Source organism: Gracilinanus agilis, chromosome 6 (assembly GCF_016433145.1).
Source record: "Gracilinanus agilis isolate LMUSP501 chromosome 6, AgileGrace, whole genome shotgun sequence".
Classification (NCBI taxonomy): Eukaryota; Metazoa; Chordata; class Mammalia; order Didelphimorphia; family Didelphidae; genus Gracilinanus; species Gracilinanus agilis.
The window spans coordinates 250,760,248-250,782,876 of record NC_058135.1 but is presented as its reverse complement, the minus strand read 5'-3'; the positions used below and the strand labels follow the sequence as shown (position 1 = coordinate 250,782,876).

General features: G+C 37.8%; 1 protein-coding gene across 1 annotated transcript; it reads left to right on the top strand.

Moving 5' to 3' along the window:
- Window positions 1-7,806: 7,806 nt before the first annotated feature.
- Window positions 7,807-20,730, top strand: LIN7C (lin-7 homolog C, crumbs cell polarity complex component). Its single transcript, XM_044680304.1, has 5 exons — window positions 7,807-7,843; window positions 15,272-15,390; window positions 15,644-15,715; window positions 19,490-19,699; window positions 20,246-20,730. The coding sequence occupies exons 1-5, from the start codon at window positions 7,807-7,809 to the stop codon at window positions 20,399-20,401; spliced, it is 594 nt and encodes a 197-aa protein (XP_044536239.1). The 3' UTR covers window positions 20,402-20,730.
- Window positions 20,731-22,629: the final 1,899 nt, after the last annotated feature.

Here is a 22,629-nt window from a genome sequence, read left to right as displayed (position 1 = left end):
CTCTTTTTGTGGTAGCAAAGAATTGGAAACTAAAGGGATGTCCCTCAATTGAAGAATGGCTAAACAAATTGTGGTATATGATGATGATGGAATACTATTGTGCTAGAAGGAATGAACAGGAGGATTTCAGAAAGAGCTGGAAAGACCTACGTGAACTGATACAGAGTGAAATAAGCAGAACCAGGAGATCATTATACATAGGAATTGCAATATTGTGGGATGGTCAAATGTGATCGACTGATACTAACAGCAATATAATGATCCAGGACAAATCTGAGGGATTTAAGAAAAAGAATGCTATCCACCTCCAGAGAAAGAAATGTTAAGAGCAGAAATGCCGAATAAAACATATGATTTATCACTTATTTGGATATATGTTTGGGAATTTGGATTCTATAAGATTATTTGCTTATAAGAATAAATAATATGGAAATATGTTTTACATAATAATACATGTATAACCCAGAGTGAAGTGCTTGTCAGCTCCAGGAGTGGGGAGAACTAAAGGGGAACTCTGATCTAAAAAACTACAAAAAAATCTTTTGGCTCTCCTCAGCAGGCTTTTCTCGTCAAGTCCTCATCTGCTCTCTGCTGCCATCTCCTGGTTGTCCTCTGAATCACTACTTAATGTTGCCTCTCCCACAGAATGGATTCTCTAATTTTAGATCCTAAAACTATTTGGCTTATTTTGTGAGTCCAGAACCACAGTTACACTCAGCCAGCCAGCAAAAGCAAGCAGAAACCCTCAGGTTTAGATTAAGGCTGTCTTTTGAATTCTTTCACTTATGCCTCTGGCAGGCACTCCCTGACACCTACTATTTGATTTGGGATGAGAAAAATCTTTTTAATTCCTTTCAACCCTCATCTGTCTCTCATCATCCATACAAATCACCCTGGGAGCTTCACTTAACAAGACTAAAAGGTTTTGGCACATTTTTGACCTGAATCCCTGCCAGCAACAAAATGGTGAACCTCCCTACTGATATAGGTCAACTGCTCACCAATAAAAACAATCTTTTATACTGATTCCCCTTTGGCACTGGTATTGATATTTTAACCCTCTTCAAGTGCTCAGGATCTCAAACCTATATACTAAAACACCATTTCTAGAATCTGCTCTTCCTCTACTATTATCTCACTACCTACTATCACTCAATCAATAAGCATTTAATAGACTCTTACCATGAGCCATCATATCAGTCCTGGAAATTCATGCCTCATCAGTACTCCCTGCCCCTGAGGTCTCTGACTGAAGAGCTGAGAGAAAAACAACTCCCAGAACCTCCTTTTAAGGAGAATGCCCAGGCCATCTACCCAGCTGTATTCCTTAGGACTCCACCATGCCCCTTCCCCAGCTTCCCTTCCTCTCCACCCCACCCCTTTTTAAGATTCCTTTTATTTCCAGGGCCGGGACTGTTTTTCTTTTTCTTATTTGCATTCTGTAAGGGTTAAATTAAGGAGGTTGACAAAGTGAGGAGAGTAATTTAACAGAAATTTTAAGAAAGAAGTACAGATAGAAAAATAGGAAAGAGAGATTATTAATCTTATATCCTATAAATATACCTAAAGTTCCTAATAATTACCTAAAATTTCCTAAAACTATTTCTAACTGTCTTCTGAGGACAGGTTCTTCTGCCTGGTGTGCCAGATCTAATCTACTCTATTTATAAATTATTCACTAACTACCTATCTCCCTAAAATAACAGACAGCCACCACTCACTCATTCCTTCAATCAGTTTTCTAAAGCAGTCCAACTAGCAGATCCTTGCCTCAGGAACAGACCTCCAGCTCTCTAGAGATCCCAGAGGCAAAAGACCCCTCAAATGTCAACACTTCTTCCTTTTTCTCCTCACTGACCAACTGTCCCCCCTAACTTCCTGTCAGAGGGCTGGTTACTTCCTCTCCTCAGTCCTGGTCTCCCTGGTAATGGAATCTTCAGCTCTGGCTCACTGACTCCTGTCAATTCTGATCTACTTAGAAATCCTGCTCTCTAGCTTCTTAAGGAGACAGAGGGAGAGATTAAGAAAATCCCTTTAACAATTCCCAGTTTAGCACAGTATCTGGCATATAGTAGACATCTAACTAATGTTTATTGGCTGATTGCTAAATACTTCACTAAGCACTGAGGATACAAAGATAGAAAAGAAAAGGGTCCTTCCCTTAGTTTCTTCATTTGTAAAGTGGAGGAACTCTACTAGATGGTCTCTAAGGTCCCTTCCATCTATGATCCCATATGTAATAGGAAACCAAATGGAGCTAATATTTATGTAGCATTTTAGGTTTGTAAAGTTCTTTATGTATATCATATCATTTGATGTTCATTATATTATCTCGCTTGATGTTCACAACAACCCTGTCTATTATTATCTCCATTTTACAGATGAGACAACTAAGGCTGAGAGAAACTAATTGATTTGTCCAGCATTCCAAAGCTAGTAAGTATTTAAGGCATTCTCTCAACTCAAGTCTCACTGACTCCAAGATCAGCACTCTATCCACAATATCCAGCTGCTTCATTTAAAGATGAGAATGGAAGGGCAACAAATGGAAAAAATGAGAATAATCTATGAAAAATTTTATAATAAAATTTTAACCACCAAGGACAATAGAGCTACCATACTTAGACTCTTAACAGTACAGTCCCTGGGATGATTATAAAAGTGAATGAAGTCAAAGAAGTATATTTCAATTGAAAAGATTAAAAGTAATATACAATAACTATTATATTTTATAAAGTTTATTAATAATAACTAAAGTAAAAAAGCTAGCTAAACAAGCCATGGTCATGGAAAAAAAAAAGAGAGGCTGAGTTATGGAACTTATAAACAATACGTGAAGATGCAAAAACGGAACTCATCTTTCTTCCTGACCTCTCCCCACTATCACCTTCCCTGTTACTGAAGAAGGTAACACCATCTTCCCAGTCTCTCAGGTTCACAACCTAGGAGTCATCCTGAATTCCTCACTGCCTCTCACACTCTCCACATCCAATCTGTTGCTAATGCCTGTTGATTTCACCTTTCCCCTACTGAGTTACCCCCAGTGGCTCCTTATTGCCTCCGGGATCAAATAAAAAATCCACTATTTGGCATTCAAAATCCTTCATAACCTATACCCCTAACCCCTTCTAATCTTCTTTCACCTTACTCTTCCATCTAGTGTCACTGGCCTTCTTTCTGTTCCATGACCAAGACTCTCCATCTCTCTACCCCAGGCATTTTCTCAAGCTGTCTGCCATGCTTGGAACGTTCTCCCTCCTCAACTTTTGACTACTAGCTTTCCTGGATTCCTTCAAATCCCAACTAAAATCCCAACTAAAATCCCATTTTCTATAGGAAGCCTTTCCTAGTCCCTCTTAACTCTGTTGCCTTCCCTGTTTTAAATGTTTTTTATAAATCATTTATGCAAACATGTTTGCTTATTGTCTCCCTCATTAGATTGTGAGTTCCTTGTGGGCAGGAACTGTCTTTCAGCTCTTTTTGTGTATTTGAAGTTTAACAAAATAGACATAGTAGAAGCTTAAAAAATATTAACCAGGGGGCAGCTGGGTAGCTAAGTGGTTGAGAGTCAGGCCTAGAGACTGGAGGTCCTAGGTTCAAATCCAGCCTCAGACACTTCCCAGCTGTGTGACCCTGGGCAAGTCACTTGACCCTCACTGCCCACCCTTACCACTCTTCCACCTAGGAGCCAATATACAGAAGTTAAGGGTTTAAAAAAAATAAAAAAAAATATTAAACAACTGCTTGAATAACTAACCTATTGTTTATTGTCATTATCTCCATCCTCTTGATTTCCTTGGCTTTTTTCCAATCTCAGCTAAAATCTCACCTGTTTTGGAAGACCTTTCCTGTTTGCCCAACTTGCTAATTTGGTCCTCTCCTCTTTTAGAATGCCTCCTATTTACATGCATATATCATATATATAACCTCATTATTTACATGTTCTCTTCCTCATTAGAATGTAAGCTCCTTGAGCCCAAGGACTATCTTTTTATCTTTTTTTGTGTCCTTGCAACTTCATATAGTGCCTGGCACATAGTAAATACTTGATAACTGCTTGTTGACTTGTGTAATCAGGGTTTCATGCATGCCTAGACCACCTAAGATAACACATAACAATACTGTGCATTCATATGGAATAGGGGAAAGATGGTATCATCTACTTCAAAAACACAAAGGACCTGCTTCCAGGTAATTAGAGTACTGGAGCATGTATGAACATTATACATTGGCCTACAACAGATTTTTCTATTAGCCAAAAATGTTGGTGTCTTTAAAACAGATTTATTCAATAATGCAGGAGGACTTTTTGTTGCATTCAATTCTAAGGGTTAAGAATTGCTCCATTCACACAATGGGACAAGGGTGGGGGTCTGAAGAATCCCTTCTACTCCTCATCCCTCTTTAGGCCAAATAGCCCTGAGAAATAGGGCTGGGGCACTGGCCTTTTTGTTTATGCTTTTACTTTATAAGTGCAGTCATCAGAAGACAAGAGTCCAGCAATCGAGGCTAGATATTGCGGCCAGCCCGCCTAGCTGAAATACCTTGAGGAATATAAGTCCTGGGTATGAAGCCTAGCAGAAGATAGACAGCCTGCTTTGAATTAGAATTTGGTGAAAATAATTTTATATAACATCTAATTTGTGGGGACAGCTAGGTGACTCAGTGGATTGAAGGCCACACCTGGAAACCAGAGGTCCTGAGTTCAAGCCTTGCCTCAAACACTTCTAGCTGTATGTCCCTGGGCAAGTCACAACCCCCCATTGCCTAGCCCTTACCACTCTTCTATCTTGCAACCAATACATAGTATTGACTCACCCCATTCTCTCTGACACTCTGACACTAAAAACTCAATAGGTTAACTCCCTTCAGATCACTTCAGCTAGTCAAAAAGGTCCTTGGATCATTATCACCTACCCAGCATCAAAAATAAAATAACAATAACGATGATAACAAAGCTTCCTCAGTCTTTGGTCTAGGCAATGTCACCTTTAGCTACTTGGTTTATAAAGGAAAGTATACTGAATTGTCAAGAGACCTGGGTTTAAATCTAGCTAATGCCACCAGCTGGCTATGAAACCTCAGATCTTACATGAGTCAGTAGCATGTATCAATCACTCAATCAAGAAACTGGCTTACTAATGAAAAGCCAAATTCCTTGATTCCTTCTCCAAGCTTTTCCCTCTGTCACTATAGGTCTCTTGCAAAGGCAGAAAATAATCTAGGATGCCTTGTGGCTTTAAATTTATTTTTCTGAATATGAACTAGATCTCTATCATCTTATCCATTTGATTCTAAATCTCAGTTTCATTTATTGATGATTATCTTAACAAAATGCCCCATTTTCCTACATTACATCAGAACCTTGAGACTACTGGGCCGAGGAAGGCAGACAGTCAGTTAATATATATCCATTAAGTACCTACTATATTCTAGGCACTGTGTTAAGGGAAGGGGACTCAGAGAGAGGAAAAAGCCAGCCTCTGCCCTCAAAGAGCTCACAATCTAATAGTACAAGTACAAGGTGAAGATGAAAGTCATTTTTGAGAAAGTTTTCTAATGTAGGATTTTTCCAATTATTATAATAGGATGCTTGAAACCTGAGAATCAAAGAGAACATCCCATGTCAACTTTGTGTTTACAGTACTGTGAATAGACCAGGTGCCTAATAAGTTGTAACTACAGTATGGCAATCAGCATCTGGAGTGCTTCAGCAGTATGGACATGAGAAGTCAGCAATTGGTTAATAAGAATAACTGGTCAAAGAAGAAAGCTACAAGATGGTACAAATTGGTCAGTACCAAAACCCTTCAGTCCCAAGCAGCAGCCTTACCTCATCCCCAAGGTCTCCACTTCTCCAACCATGAAGTGGTTATTCTCCTCCTGATCCTCTCTCACTCAAACGTATCTTTAGAGCCACTTGCCTTGGGAGTATTATGCAGGGGTGTGGGGTGTGGGTATGTGTTGGCTAGGGCGCAAAATTTCCTAATTTCAGCTCTTATACTTAATAACGTTTGTTGAATTAGATTGGTATTAAGTGTCTTGACCTTCAAGAGTAGCTGGTTTGGCTACAAAAGCACTCTCCCTAGTCAAAAGTTAGATTAGAATGTCAGTAACACTTGAAAAAGCTTTAGAACTTTGCAGAGAGAAAGATTAGGCAGAAGCAGCTAGGGGATAGATTGCTGGGCCTGGAATCAGAAAGACCCAAATGTAAATTTGTGCCTCATACACTTAGGTATATGACCCAGTCAAGTCACTTACTTATAATAAAATGGAGATAATAATAATACCTACCCCGAGGGTCAGTATGAGGATCTGCAGTTCCAAATGTTTATTCACTTCTCCCACCAGCTCTTTTTGTTTTAAGTCCAAAGATTCTGCAGTAGTCACTACATATGTATTTCTTGCAATAAAAGACTGTTTGGAGTAGTCAAGAAAGCATTAGACTCAAAGTAAAGTTCGAATAAAGGTTCTGCATATCCAAAAAACGTGAACAGAGACAAGCCATTCATTCTCCTAGTTTCCACTCAGATCAGGACACTCCTGAGACAGGAAATGTACGACATCCAAAGCTGGGCTGCTCTGAACACTTTAGGTAATTGTCCTGCTTAATAGAGCTAATTTTACAAACTTTTAATAAAAAAAGTCAGTAGCCTGTGTATGTTATGGCAAACATGCTTGAGAGACACTGCATGTGTCATGTGTGTGTGTATCTCTCTCTGTCACTCTCATTCTCAGACCTAACAGGCTTGAAATTGCACTTATATATAGAAATATGTAGAAATAGACTTATGATGCCATTGATGCTGGAAGTTCCCCAGAGAGAAAAGGCAGTCTACCAAGGCAGATAGCATCTTTACCCCAACTTGGGAATTGTAGAATTGCCCAGAGTCATCTATTAAACCTGACATTTGTATAGTGCTTTGAGGTTTACAAGGTTGATGTTCATTTATATATTACATTATACAGCATGCACATAGCAAAATAGACTTGGATTTATATAAGTAAACCTCTCTTAATGTTGTATAAGGTACATTTTAACATAGGTAATATGTGTTAGTGTAAATCTATGGAGAGGTTTACAAAGTTTATGTTTATTTCTATGTAATGTGCATACACAGAGAAAAAAGTTTACAAAGTTTCCTATCTCTCTGTTGTTATATGGGTAATTCCAAAAGAGTTCACTAAAATTTAAACTTCATGAAGTCTTTTGGGACACCCCATGTGTGTCATGATCTCCTTTGATCCTCAAGAGTCATTCAATGAAGCGGGCGGTACGCATTTTACCGTTTTACAGACTAGGAAACTGAGGGTTGGAGAGACTAAAGGTTTTGGGTTTTTGTTTTTTTCTTTTTTGCCCAGGTTGTCGAGCCAGTATTTGTCGGGGGGCAAGACTTAAATCCACGTCTTTCTAGCTGGCTCTCTATGACCTCTTGTGTGTGCCAAGCAGATGCCTCCTTGTCTGTTTTCACCTCCAGCCTACCAGCTTGGCGGGGGAGAGTGGGGGCGTTGGGGTGGGGGGAGGTGAACAGCGCGGTAAAGACCCTGGTTTTGAGAAGTAAAGAACAGGTCTGCGCTGTTCGCAAGTAGAGTTACTTAAGAGAAGTGTCGGAGTAGAACAGCGCAAGCGCAAGCGCATGTTCATCAGATGTATGCTTTGCTGAGCCTACAGCCCCGCCCTCCCTCTATATCTCGCGGTATTTCCTCTCGCTTCTTCCCCTCCCCAGTTTAGGCCTCCTCCCCAGGCACGCTGGGCGTCCGTAGTTTGTCATCATTTCCCGTCGGGCCGCGCGCGCGAGGTAGAAGATGGCAGCGCTGGGGGAACCTGTGAGGCTGGAGCGGGGTGAGCGCTGGGGTCGCGGAGAGAACACGGGGTTGGAGAGGGAGGAAGAAGAGGCTGCGTGGGGAGGGCAAGACCCCCTCCCTGAGGAGGGACAAGGGCAGGATCTGAGCGGAGGGAGGCCTCGCCAGAATGGCAGCCCAGCTTGGTAGAAGAGGCCCCGCCTAGGGCCTGGGAACTGGGGCGGGACCCGGGCACGCCCCCCCTCCGCGGCCTAGAGTGGGGCGGGGCGAGAGGGGACGGAAAGGGATTCTTTACCGGGACGGAGACTGAGGTTGTAATCCTCCCTGAGCTGAGGTCCTGGCGCTGCTGACACACAGCTTTGATTCCCGGGCACACGGCGCGAAAGCACACACGGCGCTGACACGTGCAACACTGACACATTAACCCAGCGATACAATCCTAACACCCCGGCAATGTGCGGGGACACTGACATAAGTACCACGTGAGTCAACTCACACCCACCAGGGAGTCACTGTGCCGGGTAGGGCAGAGACCGGGCCATTTTGCACAACCTAGAACGCCCCTGTCCCCTCCCTCTCCCGGCAGACACACACAGGGTTCCCAGCCCCCAACTTATCCCCGTAGGCTCACAAACGGGACGGAGGTGGGGTTGGGTAGGTGATAGTGGTAGGTTTTGCCCCTTAGCTTTTGCCTTGTGGGAAGAATGACTTTGAATGTCGTTTCTGAAGCCAGGATGTTTGCCACTCTCTTATCTTTTTGACCTCGGATAAGTTCCTTAACTTCTCTGGGCCTCAGTTTCCTAAACTGTAAAATGAGGGGCTGAACTAGAATACTTTGAACTCAAAGACCTCTGTTATTTTTCAATTGTGTAATTTTTCTTGACCCCATTTGGGTTTTTTTTTTAACCCTTGCCTTTCATATTAGAATCAATACTATAGTTTGGTTCTAAGGCAGAAAAAAGCAGTCATAGGCCAGGCTTGGGGGTTAAGTGACTTACCGTAGTCATACAGCTAGGAAGTGTTTTAAGGCCACATTTGAGCCCACTACCTCCCATCCCCTGGCCAGGCACAATCTACTGAGCCACCTACCTCCCACCAGCATCCCCAATTTGGGAGTTTTCTTTGCAGACACTGGAGTAAATTAATTTATTTTTCTGCCTCACTCTACAGATGAGGAAACTGAGGCAGGCAGAAATAAGTGACTCACCTAGGAAAGCACAGCTAGTAGTATCAGTGTAGGGTCAGATTTGAGCTCATGAAGATGAGCATTCCTAACTTCAGGCCTGAATCTCTATATTCACTGTACCACCTATCTGCCCTACCAAAAGCCTCTAACAGCTCTAAATTTGTAATCCTGTGATCCTCCCAATAGGACTGCCCAATTATTGGCATACATTCAACTCTTTAAGCATACAGATTACACAGCCCAGTCACATAATCTAGTCATCAATTAACAAGCCTTTTTTTATTTGTTAAAGCTTTGTTACATTAAAATTCCTAGGTATCTCCCCCTTCCTGCTCTCTCCATACCACAATAAATATTTTAAACAAAAAGATATATGTACAAATATATGTATATAAAACTTGTGTCTTGCTATGTTTCTGTCATATCGGTATTGAGTGTTTACTGTATTTCACTCTGCTAAGTGTTACATAGTCAAAGACCAAAGTAAAAGTCAAACTGTTTTTTCATACTACTTGTTACCTCCCCTCCTAGAATATACTCAGACTTTGTATGTATGCACACACGTGTGTGTTATGCACATTCCTACATACATACAAGCACACTGCTTATCTGAACACAAAGCAAACTCACAGCCTAAACTCATTGGGCTGTGTTAGAGACTCCCGTCCTTTCTAAACCTAAACAATTTTATGAAATTGTAGATTGAGTTGGAAGCGATCATAGAGGTCATCTAGTTCACTTCTCTCCTCTTACAGGTGAGGAAATTGAAATTAAGTAACTTGATCAAAGCCACACAGGAGGGCAGGGCTATTGTCACACTGGGTGTAGGGGCCAGGGTTTCCAACCTTTTTCCACTGGGCCACTCACTAGCTCCGTGGCCTGGTGGCTAGAGCTCTGAAGTTAGGAAGACCCATTAAATCCTGACTTACAGTTGCTGTGTGACAGGAGCAAATTCTGTGTCTCATTTTCCTCAACTGTAAAATAGCAACTACCTTCCCACATGAAATAATATATATAAAGTGATTTGTAAACCTTAAAATGCTCTCTAATGTTAGATATTATTTCTAGTGATAGTGGCAAGATTTGGAGACAAAATACATACTGCTTGGTTAGACATAGAAGGCTTAACACACCTCAGACACAACAGATAAATTGCCTAGTTGAACCTACCCTTCCCTTTCCTTACACCTCCCCCCACCTAAGTTTAATCACATACATGCGCACACATATGTTTACAGTGCCTACTCCATACTCCAGAAGCACAAACACAATCTAGACATACGAGGACTTAGACTACTCTCTCCTCTCATGCTGCCAACTAGACAGTAAGAGCCTGAATAAAGACAGACACACTATAATATGTATATTAATATCTGCCAAATATAAACTACTCTTTATATACCACAGATAACATGTACAGCAAACCTAGACTCTTTGGGAACAGTTTACATTTCTTCCTTTCAACCATACATTCATACCAAATATATTATACATTTTTGCAGAATACACATTAAGTATATATACAACATAACACCTCTATTAAATCATAGGTAACAGGTAGACATTACCTAATTCACCCAGCCATATACATCATTTCCAGGCCTAAAATTCACATCTTCGAGATACTCAAACCGCACACTTCACAAGGATAACTTTTATGTAAGGGTTTACTGATTGCCTGGCCTAGAAAGGATGGCATCATAAAGTTACAGGAAAAGGCGGGTGTTTTCTTAAACTCTCTGACTGTTCTTAACATTGAAGGACTGTTGAACAGTGAATGAGGCCACATGACTCATCTGAGCTGGGATTAATGTTAACTTGCTTCCTTGCTCTATAGCCTCTCTGCCACCTAGCAGTAGTTGATTACTGAATTCAGACTGACCAAGAAAAAGTTGTGTGTTACTCTGTAGTATAGGTAAAATAGGATTATATGAATGAATTGAATTTTCCTTGCTTGGATAGTTTGTTTTTTTAACTCTTACTTTGTATCCTAGAAGCAATACTAAGTATCAGTTTCAAAGCAGAAGTTCTGAAAGGGCAATTGAGATTAAGTGACTCATCTAGGCTCATACCTCTAGGAAGTATCCGGTGTCACATTTGAACCCAGAACCTCCTGCTTCTGGGCCTGACTATCACTGAGCCACCTAGCTGTCCCTTGCTTAACAAGTATTAGAAGTTTTCAACTTAAAATTCTTTCTACCATAAGAAACTCGTATATTATTATGTTAAATAGAACTTTGGTAACACATTTGTGCAAAATTCTGGGTTTGTCCGTTTTTTTAAGTACATGGTTAACATAAAAAATGCAGGAATTAATTTTTTTAATAATAAAAATAGAATAGGAATTAAAATTATCCTCCAAGTTATAATCACATTTCCAAAATGTTAAATAGCTTTAGTGTCCAAGAGCAGGTAACCTTTTTTAGGGTATTATACTTTATAGTCAAAACCAGAAGCTTTCTAAAAAAATCTGGGTTCAAGACCCACTTCTAACATACATTGGTTTTAGTGACCTTGGGCAAGTCATTGCTCCAGACAACTCTTTGTTTTTAAACCCTTACCTTCCATCTTAGAGTCAATACTGTGTATTGGTTCCAAGGCAGAAGAATGGTAAGGGCTAGGCAATGGGAGTCAAGTGACTTGCCCAGGGTCACACAGCTAGGAAGTGTTTGAGGTCAGATTTGAACCCAGGACGACCTCCCATCTCTGGGCCTGGTTCCTAATCCACTGAGCCATTCAGCTGCCCCTGCTTCAGACAACTCTTAAGACTACAAGTTGCATCTTTGTTGTTGAGAATTTCCGGAGTTTTCTATGTAAATGAAATTGCCTGACCCCACCATACTATATAGATACTTTAATCTTTCCCCTTCCTCACATACACTTTATCTCTTATTCTTGAGCTCATCATTTAGATATATTTAGTGTGCTTTACCTATAGCCTACAGAGAGGTCCATCCCATTACCCATCCCCATTCCACTAGCCTAGCCTATTAATTAAAGGATCAATTTTTCCAGGAGATTTAACCCACTTAAAAACTTTGCTGAAGCATGTAAAACCCAGTGGAATTGCTCGTTGGCTACGGGAGGGAGTGGGAAGGTGGGGGAAGAACATGATTCATGTAACTGTGGGAAAATACTCTAAATTAAATAAATAAATAAACCATTAAAGATAAATAAAAACTTTGCTGAAAAAACTCAAGTCTGTAACGTCCCCATCCTTGGTTCCGAATCACTGTGTACTATATTAGGGATCAAATCTGTTTGGTTTTAATAGAAAGTAAGTGTTTTTTCTTAAAAGCTAGTTTTAGAATTCTAACATGTTGACATTGAGTGTTGTTTTGTATTTTTAAGTACTGGATAGAATGATTGCATGTAGCATTACCTCTAGTATCTATTTTTGGTAGTGAAGACTTTATCTTTCCTATTTCAGTTTTAACTTTGTTCTTTTGTTTTAAATGATAGTAGATTGGCAAAAAGTTATACCTGAATGAATTACTAGTGATAGCAAATTTATCATGTCAAGAAAATCAAAATACAGAAGACTGTTATCTGGTATTTTATTAAAAATAATTCTTTTAACTGATACTTCTCATCTGGAGTACAGTGATAACTGATGTTCATAATGATGACCTGTGTCCTTCAATAGTCCAAAGTGCATTCTGAATCATCAAAACAGATTCAGTTCTGCAAATAGTGCATGCTCAAATTTTTTTCACTATAATTTTAGTGTAGCATATTTTATTGTATTTTAACATTTGGTTATTTTATGTACCCAATATGGTAACTCTTTAACTACAATATAATATTAACCAGATACAATATAATAATAACCAGAAATCCCTATTTATCAGACATCCCAGAAAATAGTTTATTATTAAGAAAATTAGGATGAAAGGGATCCTAACTGCCATTAAATTTGATTAGAATAAATTCAGTTTTAATCCTTTAAAGTTGAGGTTAAAAATTCTGATCTGCCTTTTTGTCTCTAGCATTCTCATAGAATGTGTACATGGCTGCATTCCAGCTGGGAGCACAAAGAAATCCTTACTAATCCTATAAAGGAAATCCCTAGTACTGAAGTGAAACGAGTAATATCAAATTCATGGCTTAGAATCAAAGGATTGTAGATGTAGGACTAGAAGGGACCTAAGAAGCCATGTGGTCTAACCTCGTTTTACAAACCAGGTACTAAGGACCAGAGGAGTTAAGTGATTTGCCCATTGTCACACTGGTGGTAAGAAGCAGAGTCAGGATTCTTGTTAAAACCTTTTTACTCCAAATCCAGCTCTCTTTCCTCTACCCTTTGTCCTGCTCCCTCAGTTGAGAGGGAGACATTCCTTTGGACCTTCCTTCTAATATCAGCAGAAGGCACACTAGGTTTAATGAACATTGCTCATTCCTGCTTGATGAAATGTAGACAGAGTTCAGAAGAGAACTATCCAAGTAGAGGTGAGAGGTTCAAAAATATTCTTATTTACCTTATTAAACATTTAAAAATGTTGAGATGCACTTAAACATTTCCATAGGGGGCTCCTCCATTTCTGCCAAGCAATATGTTTATGTAAACAGCCTCACAATCCTTTTTCCTTTACATCAGCTAGCTATCTTGTAAATGGTTTCCAAGTAAAGCAGTGTTGGTCCATCAATTCAAATTCACCACCATTATTATCAAAATAACACAAGAGAACATGTCCTATTAGTGTAATATTTTTCTATACCAGTTACAGCACATATATACAGTTGAGAATGTTTTTTTTTAAACCCTAGTATCTTTTATATATATATCATTCTATATTAATTTTTTTTTTATTTGTTACAGGGCTAGGCAATGGGGTGACTTGCCCAGGGTCACACAGCTGGGAAGTGTCTGAGGTCAGATTTGAACCTAGGACCTCCTGTCTCTAGGCCTAGCTCTCAATCCACTGAGCTATCCAGCTGCCCCCGAGAATATGTTTTAATTGAGTTTTCTCTCCTTTATTCTCCATTTCTTGGAGAAAGAAAAGTAATTTTGCTTCCTTTATGATTCTGCAAGGTGTTACATTGTATAGGTCTGGTCTGTTATTAATAGGCATAGGATCAATATTAGCTAACTTCATTGTTCAAAAAGAAATTTGTTCTTGTTATTCTGTAAAGTTTTCTGAAACATTAATATGATCACATATCTACATTAAGTCTCTAGTCTTTTCTCTTGAAAATTATAATAAATACATAATAGTACACTAGTACAGGGTGGGGTAGACAAAATCTCTGTAACAAATATGCATAGTCATGCAAAACAAATTCCTTCATTGGCCTTTATCCAAAAATGTCTTATTCAGCAAGCTTTATCACCTTTTTTGTCAGAAAATGGGTAGAATTCTTCACCTTCTGACTTCTGGAATTATGGTCAAGAGTTCTTAAGCCTTTAAAATTTGCTTGATTTTACAGTGTTTGTTATTGTATAAGTTGTTCTCCTAGTTCTGCTCACTTTGTGCCACACTATAATGTTCACATAAGTCTTCCCATGTTTCTCTGAAACTGTCTCCTTTATCTTCCTCCAGAAAAATATTATTCCTTCATATTCATATACCTCAATTTGTTCAGCCATTCTTCCTTTGATGGATACTCTTAGTTTACAGTTCTTTGCTACCATAGAAATGTAGTTGTAAATATTTTTGTACATGTAAAATCTTTTCTCCTACTTTTATTCTCTTCAGGGTTTAGGTGTAGCGTTGATAACTATAGGCCAAAGAGTTCACACAATTTAATAACTTTTGAAACATAATTCAGAATTGCTTTCCAGAATGGCAATATCAATTCATAACTTTTATCAGTAGTGTATTAGTGTATTGTTTTTCCCTCAGCCCTTCCATTTTCCTTCTTTACCATCTTGGCTAATATGAAGGTAGGAAGTACATTGCTTTCATTTGTATTTTTCCTCACTAGTAATTTGCAAGATTTTTTCATGTGGCTTTAGCTAGCTTGAATTTCTTCTCTTGATAACTGCCTGTTCACATCCTTTGACCATTTATTAGCTGGGCAGTGATTCTGATTTTTATTAATTTGAATTGAGTCTTTCTATATATGGAAAATGAAATCTTTATGAGAGAACCTTGGTGTCTGTTTCTATAAAATAGGTATAGTAATATCTATCTCCCAAGATTGTTGTTAGGATCAAATGAGTTACTGTATCTCAAATACTTCGCAAATGTTAAAAATGTCAATAGTTAATATTCTATTGATTCACTCTAGTCTCTTAATTTCAGTTCAAGGAGTATGTGCTTTTATTTGTTTTTCCTGCAGATATTTGTAGAGCAATTGAATTATTAGAAAAACTACAAAGGAGTGGGGAAGTACCACCACAAAAACTTCAGGCTTTACAAAGAGTTCTTCAAAGTGAGTTCTGCAATGCCGTGAGAGAGGTGAGAATATTTGACTAAAATACTTTGTCATAGATATTTATTGTGTTTGAATTATTGATTCTTGTAAAGCACTATTTTCATACTCAACATTTCAAGTAAAGTGAAGCATAATCCAACAGAATTTGGTTTAAGGTAAATAATTTGGTAATGATGCCTGACTTTACATAAAGCTAGCTCAACATTCATGATTAAATATAGATGCTTAAAATGTTATAAAATTAAGTAAAAATTCCTCCCATGACTTGATTTTCAGGTATATGAACATGTTTATGAAACTGTGGATATCAGCAGTAGTCCTGAAGTGAGAGCCAATGCCACTGCCAAGGTAAAAGTTTTTAGATTCCAAAATTGTTATATCACTAAGATTAAAGATTTAAAGTTAGAAAAGTAATAGAACTGTAAAAAAAGGGAGATATATTAAAACATTTTTTTAACTGGGAGAAAGAAGATAGATGGCATAATGAGTGCTCAAAACCCTTTGACATCATCTCTCGAACTTCTCTTTCTGTGTGGACAAAGAAGTGGCCTTTCTCCTGACCAAGGTCTCTACATCTGCAATTGATCCCATTCCTCCAGAAAATGTCAACCTCAGTCATCTTTTCCTCTCTTTTGAATATCTTCCTTTCAGCTATTTTATTCCCCATACTATCTTCAAATGTGCCAAAGTCCCCTGTGTCCTTTAAAACAAAAAAACTTCTTTTAAATTCCGTTATTCCTTCAAGATAAAGCCATTTCTTCTTTTCTCAATCAGATTCCTTGAAAAAGTTGTCTGCACTTGTTGCCACCAGTCCTCTCCATTCCATAGACCTTTCCAGTTTGACTTCCAAATTCATCATTTAACTGAAACTCCTCTTTCTAAAATTACCAGTGGTTTCTTTCTTTCTTTTTTTTTTTTTAAACCCTTACCTTCAGTCTTAGAATCAATACTGTGTATTGCTTCCAAGCCAATGATTTCTTAATTGCCAAATTTGTCAGGTTTTCTCACTCTTAATATTTCTTAATATTTCTCAGCTTGCCTTCTTTTATTTGACACTGTTGACCACTCTTTCCTGCTAGCTACTCTTCCTCTGTGGATTTTCATGATACTTCTCTCTCCTTGTTTATTTCCTGTCTATCTGACAGATCAACTCCTCAGTCTCCTTTGTTGGCTCGTTAATCCATTTAATGTCCCCTAACTATGAGTGTTCCCCAAGGTGCTCTTCTAGACCACCTTCTGCTTCTATAGTTTATCTGTAATGGTACAGTAAACTTATCAATTTAACTGTCATCTCCATGCAGATGACTCCCAGATTTGCATTTGTATGTCTGTGTATATGTAGACAGATAAAGGGATAGATTTCTATCTCTATATCTAGAAATAGTTATCTAGCTTCTTGGATTACCAATTGTTTCTTTTCAGCATTTCAAACTAGATGTCCTAGAGACAATCTTAAATTCCTCACCTCTCTAAAATTGGACTTGTCATTCCCCCCTCTTTCCCAAACCCTCCTATCTTCTAAAACTTCCCATTTCTTTCAGAGGCACCATCCTTTTTCTCATGTTTCTAGTTAATTATCTCATTGTTATCCTGGTCTCTTCACTCTTCCTGACCCCAATATCCTGCAAGTTACCAAAACTTGCTCTTTCTACCTTCACAACTTCTCTTTGCATCTAACTCTCTTCTCTCTGCTCACACAGCCCAGCACCTTAGTTCAGGGCCTTATCCCCTCACCTAAGTTATTGCACAGATCTGTCATCTCCCTACCTCAAGTCTTGCACAACTCCAATCCTTCCTATATACCCCTTCCAAAATCATTTTCCTTAATAACAGATCCAACCACATTATTTCCCTACTCAGTCAACTCTAGTGGCTTGCTATTTGCCCTGGAATCACATATCAACTCTCTTTAGTTTTTAAAACTCAGTACAACTTGGCCCCAAGCTCTTTCTAATCGTTATGGATCTTAACTCCCTCTCCCACCTTTTTCAATCCACATATAATACAGCTCCCATTTCTATGCCTGTAAACTGGCTACACGTACATATGGCAATAATTTCTTTCTTATATCTCCATCTGAGTCCTTGTCTTCTTTGGAGACACAGCTCAGGCTCCATCTTCTTCATGAAACCCTTCCTGATCCCCAACTCCTGGTGTCCTACTTCCAAATTACCTTGTACTTAATGCCTTTCATTATATTTAAGCTTACTCAGCATATATATTTATATTTATTTATTTATTCCTTCATTAGAACATAAGTTCATCATGAGTAGGCATTGTTTCATTTATCATCCTTAGGTCCCCAGCACCTCACACAATTCCTAGCATAGATAGGGATTTAGTAAATATTTATTGATAAGTTAGCCTTTGCATCTACCCAGTTCTCATCACTGACCATCTTCTGCATCTTATATGTGTGGTTGGATAATTAAATCTTTCTCATTCTACCTCAAATAGTACAATTCAGCATTTTCTTTTCATATTCACTTTAAAAAGTATTAGAGTAATGTTTAAAAGACAGTAAAGCCTGTCATTTTAACCTTAGTGTGTTAGAGACAGGTATTAGCCACTGTTTTATTGAAAGTATCCCTCTTTTCAATGCTAGTAGTAGCTCAGGAATTAATATGCTATAATCAACACAGTAAGAAAGTACCTGATGATAATGATCACTTACTTGTATACATTGAGGATGAATAACATAAGGAAATTCCTGCCCTTGGGTCCACTATACCAAATATCCAAAATAAGCCATAGAGCTTAGTGGAAAGGACATAACTAGAATTGGAAAACCTGTTTCAGGTCTCAGCTCTGAAACCTATAAGCTTGGACAGGCTGCCTTATCTTTGAGCCTTGATTTTCTTCTCTGGAAAATGGGATTAATAATTTGCACTATTTAGCTAACACGACTATTAAGAGAATATTTTTAAGCAATAAACTTCTATTAATAAGACTTGCAGAGTAACTTGCTTCATTTGAACTTAGAAGAATGAATGAGATGCATACTACAGTTATTATCCCCATTTGAGAGGCAACATTATGGTGGTTAGAAAGAAAATCTGTAAATCAAGAAGGCCTGGGCCCAAGACTACCTCTGACCATACTGGCCATATGTCCCTGGGAAAGTTATTTAACATTCAGTGTTTATTCTTTTCTTTTTTTTTTTTTTTTAAATACTTTTACCTTCTATCTGAGAATCAAGATTAAGTATCAGTTTCAAGGCAGAAGAGCAATTAAGAGATAGGCATTTGGGGTTAAATGACTTGCTCTGGGTAAAATAGCTAGGAAATAGCTGAGGTCACATTTGAACCCAGGATTTCCCATCTCCAGACCTGGCTCTTTATCCACTGAACTACTTACCTGCCCTCCTCAGTGGCAACTATTGAGACTGTAAGTTGCAAAGAAGGTGTTGACCTGCATTGGTAGGAGTTTCCTCACCTGTAAGTTCCTCATTCATAAAATCACAGTTCTAGCCTTCATCCCAAAACAGATAAGGAAAGTTGACAGAGGTTTTTGCTCACATTATCATAACTAGTACTAATCAGCAGTAAAATTCAAATCCAGGTGTAGTGGGGTTTTTTTTTTGTTTGTTTTTTGTTTTTAACCTTATCCTTCTGTCTTGTAATCAATACTATGTATTGGTCCAAAGGCAGAAGAGCAGTAAGGGCTAGGCAATGGGGGTCAAGTGACTTGCCCAGGGTCACACAGCGAGGAAGGCCAGATTTGAACCTAGAACTACCCATCTCTAGGCCTGACCCAATGCACTGAACTATCCAGCTGACCCCTCCAGGTGTAGTTTTTAAGATAACTAACTTTATTGCCTAATAAATCTCTCTAGACTTTACATCTGAACCTAGCATCTTTACTCATTTTAACCACAATCCCTATTTGTGCTCTAAGTCTTCCTCTTTAGAGAAAATCCCAAACACTATACCTAACATTCAGATCACCTATTCTTCCCAAACTACTAGGTAGTCTGTGCTAATTGATTTTGAACTTTACTACAGAAATGTCCCAAAAAGTTTGATCTGTTTAACATCCACAAAAGAAGATACCCTTCATAGTTTGGTATGGACCTTTTTAGATGTTTATACATATGTAAGATTCAGAGTTTTATTCTTTCAGGCTACTGTTGCTGCCTTTGCTGCCAGTGAAGGACATTCTCATCCTCGAGTTGTTGAATTACCAAAAACCGAAGAGGGACTTGGATTTAATATTATGGGAGGCAAAGAGCAAAATTCTCCTATCTACATTTCTCGGATTATTCCTGGTGGTATAGCTGATCGACACGGGGGACTGAAACGAGGGGATCAACTCCTGTCTGTTAATGGAGTGGTAGGAATGATCTTTCTTTATAGTTGCAGTAATGTCTTGTGACCACATGAGGGTATATGTTGTTCATAGAAATTTAAAGGATTAATTTTGGGGGAAATGCAAAGAAATTGTATAGTGCTCTGTAAATATTAGAAAACTAGTAATCCAAAGGCCTTTGTTTAAATAGTGGAAGTGGAAACCTTTATTTGCCAGTGTAAATTAGTTGTAGTAAGTTTGATTCTGTGAGTTCTGTTTTCGAATGTATAGGACATCAACATTAAACTCAAGAGTGTCTGACTTGGCCAGATACAGAAACAGATTATATGCTTGATCTCTGGCTTGGTAAAATAATAATAAGCTACTTAATCATGATTATATAGGCATAAATACCAAGATTGAGAATATTGTTGAGCAAACTAGTTCACTTTGACAAAAATTGTAGGTGATGAATTGGCCTATATTTATAATCTTAAAATAATGGCATTGACGCTTTTAAATGTTTTAGGATCTTGTAAAACTGTTTTGGAATTTCCTACTAATGGTTTTATTCTTTTTTTTTTTTTTTAGAGTGTTGAAGGAGAACATCATGAAAAAGCTGTGGAATTGCTAAAGGCAGCACAAGGGAAAGTTAAATTAGTAGTGCGATATACACCTAAGGTCTTAGAAGAGATGGAATCACGGTTTGAAAAAATGAGGTCTGCGAAACGCAGGCAACAGACTTAATGTTATGTACATAGCCCTTACTAAACTTTGTATTCATTTTGCATTTAGCTAAAACAGTTTTACTTAGGACCTACTGAGGGCTGCACTGACCGGGATTGTATAAAAAAAGTTCTCATAAAATGCTATTTACCATTTTATAAACTCCTGTTTTAATATCATTTATGGTTACAGAGAAGCTTTCCCTTTTTTTCTGACAAGAAAAGTAAAAGGCAATGAGGGCAATTCTGTCCATCTCTTTTTACAAACCTTTTTCAAATGCAGTTTTTGTCATAAAGTTGTTATAGACTTTTAAAATGCTTTTTAAATATTAAAATGTACTTTTACATTCATGATTTTTAAAAGCTTCCTTTGCTTATTTAAAGGTAACAAGTGTGACTCTTTTTTGCTATTTTTTTAACCTGTGAAATTTCTTTGTAGTTTTACAAGAAATGAAGCATACCATCAGAAATCACAGTTTGTCACAATCTATATTACATAGTCAATATTAACATCAGGGCTCTGTTTGATGAACACATATAATTTATGCAATTTTAACTTAGCATGACATGAGATTTTTTACCTTTATTTGAGACATATGCAATGAATATTCATTTATACTGATTTGTCAAAGCAAATTTTTTAAACTGAAACAATCATTCCTAAGAAGTGTTATTCTTTCATTATATTTGAAGAGAATGTAATTTGATTGTGTTATCCCTGGTTACATCTCTTTCTCACTAATTTGTATCAGCAAAATCTCTTAAGATCTCAAAATGCAGAAGCAATTTTAAATTATCTTTTTTACACTTATTCTCTTTTAGTGGCATTCATTTTTGTTTAGGTAAATCCATATGTTGCAATCCTGTCATTTGTAGAGATGAGCCAGTGTTCTTAGAGGAGGGGAGTAGTAGACACAGAGGAATAGTAATAATGCCTCACTAGCCCAATGAGTTATAAATTGTATTGGTCCGGTTTTGAATGAAGATATTAAAGGAAAATAGTATGTATTCACAGTGTTAGATAATTTTTAACGAATTCATTCACAAGAATGTGTCCAAGTGGCAAATTCTCTGCTCTGGCAGAGATTCTCAAACTGGAATGTGTAATACTGCTCATGTTTCAGACATAATGATGAACACTGAAGGGGATACCTCATTCATTTGTCCACTGGATGTCACTATTTCTCTAAAAGGCAGCTATAAGTACACCTTTGACTGTGAGTAAGGTAATTTTCAAAGGCTAAAATTAAAATGGAGGCATATTTATCTTTAGTAAAAAGATTCTATTAGATAACGTGCAGAGTTTTTCCTTAATCTAATAAATGGAAGAGGTAAAAGGAAGATCTAATGTCGAACTGAGGTGAAAAAACTGTACAATTCTATGACCCATTGTAAAAAGTTGGCATTTTGTAATATTTCTTCAGGACAATTAGAAATATATACCCTTTTCTGCATGTTTGTTAGCACTGTGAGTCTTTAAAGATTATTCCAGTTTCCAATGGCTTTTATGGTAAGGAGTCAATCACAACTTTGTTATTTATCATTTAGGTATTGAGCACTGGATTGCATGGTTGAATATGTCTCTAGTCCATTACAAAATGTTTCTTGTATTGGTAAGATCATGTTGTTAAACTGTATATTTTTCAGGATTAATTGATGTTTTAAAATGTTGAGACCAAAATAGTATAGAGTTATGGACATATTTTAATTTAAGTGGAAAATTATTAGAAATATTTGTTGTAGAGTTTTATATATTAAAGAGAGGTACTGGTGCAAATAAAAACAGTAATATTATTGTAAAACTTGTATATCTTGCATTACAGGGTAAGCATACCCTAAAGAAATCTTATTTTAGTATAGCTACAGCTGCAATAGTTTTTGAGGGCGTGTCAACATTTCATTATAAATTATGGCTTCCTGGTTCAGCATCTCAGCTGTTTCAATTCTCTCAGCCAAGTTAAATCTTTTTTTGGTGTTGAAATTTAGTAAGTTGAATAAGCTATTTTTTTTTCTTCTCCAGTAATCCACAGTCTGTTCTTTGTGTGGGTTGGCACCTTTTTGAAACTCTTAAAATAAGGATAGCTTAAAGGGAGCCAAGTACAGTAGTTTCACTTGAGCTACTGCTAAGCACGAGCAGTAGTAGCATTTTGTTCTCATTAAATTCGGTCTTCTCAGTGTCACCTAGGTCTCTCGGTAATTAGTCACAGGTTACATTGAGTAGAACGGTATCTGGTATCAACCTTAGAAAGA